This window comes from Aquila chrysaetos, chromosome 6 (assembly GCF_900496995.4).
Source record: "Aquila chrysaetos chrysaetos chromosome 6, bAquChr1.4, whole genome shotgun sequence".
Classification (NCBI taxonomy): domain Eukaryota; kingdom Metazoa; phylum Chordata; class Aves; order Accipitriformes; family Accipitridae; genus Aquila; species Aquila chrysaetos.
Window position 1 is genome coordinate 43,399,879 of NC_044009.1, and position 4,110 is coordinate 43,403,988.

The 4,110-nt window shown below is 65.6% G+C and overlaps 1 protein-coding gene across 1 annotated transcript; it reads left to right on the plus strand.

The window, feature by feature from the left end:
- Positions 1 to 1,392: 1,392 nt before the first annotated feature.
- On the plus strand, positions 1,393 to 3,561 carry C1QL2 (complement C1q like 2). Its single transcript, XM_030019101.2, has 2 exons — positions 1,393 to 2,311; positions 2,761 to 3,561. The coding sequence occupies exons 1-2, from the start codon at positions 1,673 to 1,675 to the stop codon at positions 2,938 to 2,940; spliced, it is 819 nt and encodes a 272-aa protein (XP_029874961.1). The 5' UTR covers positions 1,393 to 1,672; the 3' UTR covers positions 2,941 to 3,561.
- Positions 3,562 to 4,110: the final 549 nt, after the last annotated feature.

Here is a 4,110-nt window from a genome sequence, read left to right on the forward strand (position 1 = left end):
TAAATTTCAAGGAAAGCTAACAAAAGAGTCCCAAGTCCTTTTAGGGCGTTTCTGCAGTTCTTGGAAGAAGCCTGTATGTCACTATTTGCATACGATGCCTCCAGGCCATCAGCTTCAACAAGCGTTGGATCAGGCTGAGCGGCTCGCTTCCTTCGACCTGCAGCTTCGCCCGTTTGTTAAGACAAAACAGGCTGCCTTCAGCTCTGGTGAACCTGCTGGAAATTCCCCCTTGCTCTGCACCAGGGGAGCGGGGGGGGCACCGAGATGTTGCCCTTAGGAGATCTGTGCGATCACCGTACCACGCTCTTTCCAGGACGGGTGCTTAACCCACGGCTGTGAGATGCGTGGGTAAGATCTCAACTTACTCTCCGGAGGGGAGATCCCTGTAGGCAGTTACCGACGCAAGAGCTCCCGCTGCACTAGCACCGTTTACTCAGCAAATCAAAGGCAATCAATCGCAATTTCTCCACTGGGGAAAAAACCCCACTTGATTTGGACCCAGCATTACGCAGGGAAACCGACAAAATCCTGTGCTGTAACCCACCCTAAACTCTGCTAAAGGTATTTTTTCCCAGGGCTCCCCTTCCACCTGGCAAGCCCCGCCTGCCTTCGGGAAATGGGGACGGGTGGAACGAACTTTAATTACACTTGGCTGTGCCGAGGAGCAAGACCCACCCGCGGTGTCGTCCCGCCGGTCTTTGGGCCGCCGCGGCTGGACGGGGGGAGGCTGAGGAAGCCACGGGGAACACGCCGGGGCGACCTTGTTGCCCTCGCGGGGCTTTCCCGGCCCCCCCTCCCGCAGAAAGCGGTGCGGCTCGGCGGCGGCAGGGAGCTCGCCCCGGCGGGACCGGGCCGTCGCGCAGGTGCCGTCCCGCCGCGGGCAGGGGGGGACGGAGGGATATAGGGACGGCCGGGATGGATGGCGGGAGGAAGCGGTTTCGGGCGGCAGGCGAAGGCGGCAATGCGATGCGTCCCCGACCGTCCCGGTTTCAGCGGGGCGCAGTCGGGGCCGTAGCCGCAGGGATTCCGCCGGTACCGGCCACCGGGACGCCCCGCCGCCTCTCCCCTCCCCTCCGCCCCGCCGCGGCGGGCGGCCCGCTGGCGGCAGACGACGGTCGCGCCGCGGGCGGCAGCGGAGCCCCGAGACCCCCCCGCGGCCCAGGCGGCTCCACGCCGGCCCCCCGCCCGGCCCGGCAGGTGGGTCCGCCCGCCCCGGCCCGCCCCGTCCCGCCCCGCTCGGCTCCGCGCCCCCCACGTCGGGGCGGCGACGGGGGCGGGCGAGCCCGGCGTGTCCCCCCCCCCCCCCGCCGGCGCGGGGGGCGAGGGGCAGAGCCGGGCGCCCGCTCGGCGCGGCGACGCCCCCGCGCCGGCCCAGCCCCGCCGGGCGGACGGGGCCCCGCGTCCCCTCGGAGCGGAGCGGCGCGGAGCGGAGCGGAGCGGCGGCATGGCGGGGCGAGCGGCCGGGCGGCGGGCGGGCTGAGGCGGGGGCCGGGCGGGGAGGCGCCGGCGGCGGGGGGCTCACCGCCTTTTCTTTGCCGTCCCCCGCAGGGAGCGGCCGCCCCCCCCCCGCGCCACCATTGCCTCGCACGGCAAGGAGGACCTGCTCGCCGTCGCCGCCCGGCTCTGGCAGCGGAGGAGGCGGCTGCTGGCCGCCGCCGGGCTCGCCCTGGCCATGGCCGTCGCCCTGCTCGTCGCCGTGCCCCTGCTGCTGCTGCAGGCGCCCGCCGAGAGCGGCGCCCACTACGAGATGATGGGCACCTGCCGCATGATCTGCGACCCGTACAGCGGCGGGCGGCCGCCCGGCCCCGGCAGCACGGCCGCCGTGGAGGCCCTGCAGGACCTGGGCGCCAACCCCCCGCCGCCCTTCGTCCAGGGACCCAAGGGGGAGCCGGGCCGGCCGGGCAAGCCGGGCCCCCGCGGACCCCCCGGGGAGCCGGGCCCGCCGGGGCCGCGGGGCCCGCCGGGGGAGCGGGGCGACGCGGGGAAGCCGGGGCTGCCCGGGCTGGCGCTGGCGGGCGCGGGCGGCGGCGGGAGCGGCGGCGGGGCGGCGGCGGGCGGCGAGGCGGCGGGCGGGCTGAGCGCCGCCTTCAGCGGGCCGCGCATCGCCTTCTACGTGGGGCTGAAGAGCCCGCACGAAGGCTACGAGGTCCTCAAGTTCGACGACGTGGTGACCAACCTGGGCAACCACTACGACCCGGCCAGCGGCAAGTTCACCTGCCAGGTGCGCGGCATCTACTTCTTCACCTACCACATCCTCATGCGCGGCGGCGACGGCACCAGCATGTGGGCCGACCTCTGCAAGAACGGGCAGGTGGGTCCCCGCCGCTCCCCGCCTCGTCCTCCGGGCCCCGCGTCCGTCCCGTCCCGTCCCGTCCCGTCCCGTCCCGTCCCGTCCCGTCCCGTCTCCCCCCCCCGCGGCGCCCGCGGGCACCGGCGGAAAGCAGCAGCCGGAGCATCCTCCCCGCCGTCGGGGCGGGGGTGCAGCACCGCGGGGAGCAGCCTTAGAGCCGCCACAGACTCCGGACTCCTCCCGGCTTGCAAACTTTCCCGCCGGGATGGGGGGAAGGAGAAGCGAGGAGGGAGGGCGCGGGGGTAGTGGGAGGACTGGGGAAGAGGGGCTCGGGGGGCTGGTGGAGGGGCTGGGGAAGAGGGGCTCGGCGGGCTGATGGAGGGGCTGGGGAAGAGGGGCTCGGCGGGCTGGTGGAGGGGCTGGGGAAGAGGGGCTCGGGGGGCTGACGCGCCCCGCGGCTGCCTTGGCAGGTGCGGGCCAGTGCCATCGCCCAGGACGCGGACCAGAACTACGACTACGCCAGCAACAGCGTGGTGCTGCACCTGGACTCCGGCGACGAGGTGTACGTCAAGCTGGACGGAGGCAAAGCGCACGGAGGCAACAACAATAAGTACAGCACTTTCTCTGGCTTTCTTTTATACCCCGATTAACGCAAAACGAGCGACGCGACACAACTGGCCCCGCCACTGATACCCGTGGGGTCGGTTGGCGTTTCTGTACCCCGTCGTGCCGATGTTCCTGCTGGTGTCCGCTGTCTCCGCAGGTCACTTCAGCTTCATTATCAGTTTGTATGGTCGGTTTTTTTTTTTTACACCTGTGGAAACGAATTAGAAGTGAAACAAAGCGATCCCCTTCCTTACTCTCCCCCATTTCCTCTGAACCCCCTCTCCCTTTGTCAGCCTCAGTGTTTTGTGTGTCACATGAGGAACTTGGCATCTTGAAACTCTCGAGTGGTTCCCGGGGGGTGTAAGAGAGCCCAGAGTTCAGACTGTGCCGCACACAGTATTTGAACCGGTCGCATTTTTTCGTCAATGAGTATTGATGATGATGATGAATTTTCAGATCGACTATTCGCGAAGTGGGACTGGACCGTAACTGGTTTTTCCTCTGCTGCTTTGTTTGTATGGGGTCAAGTGCAAACTTTTCTTTTCTGTGCAATGCAATGCTCGTGTGAATGATGGTGTCATTAACGTCAAACCTGTTCCTGTCTGCAAAAGTATTCAGTCATTGACCACAATCACCAAAATATCACATTAAATTATGTTTTTAGACAATGCCTTCTTGCTGTCTGTCTCTTCCAGTGCTGCGAAGGAGCGCTGTGGTGGTGCCAGGGGAGGGCGGGAGGTAAAGGAGGGGGTCACTTCAGTCCCTTAGGTTTGCAGCAAAATTTAAAGTTAGTATGGGGGCACCTTGCCTAGGTCTTGATTGTGATTCAAAGGGGCTGGGAAGAAGCGGAGGGAGAGGGAAAAACCTTTATGCAGTTTTGTAAAAAGGCGGCACACGGTCACAAAGAAGTGAAAGTGGGGGTGTGGAGCGGATCTCCTAAACAGCTTTTACTGGGTCTGAGCCTGATCCAGAGGTTAGTGAAGTATAGGAAAAGCGGTTTAATCTGCAGTTACGGAAAGCTGTGTTCCTGTAAAATGCTTGACAAATGTAAGAAGGCAGCGGGGGAGACAGTCTGTCTAGACCCCTGCACTTGCAGTGCGTATATGGGTTGGAAACCACACCTGACTGTAGGTGGGTCTGCACAGTCCCTGAGATGGGCTGGGAGAGAAAGCTCACCAAAGATGGACAGATTCAGACCATTTGGGAAGGTTTTC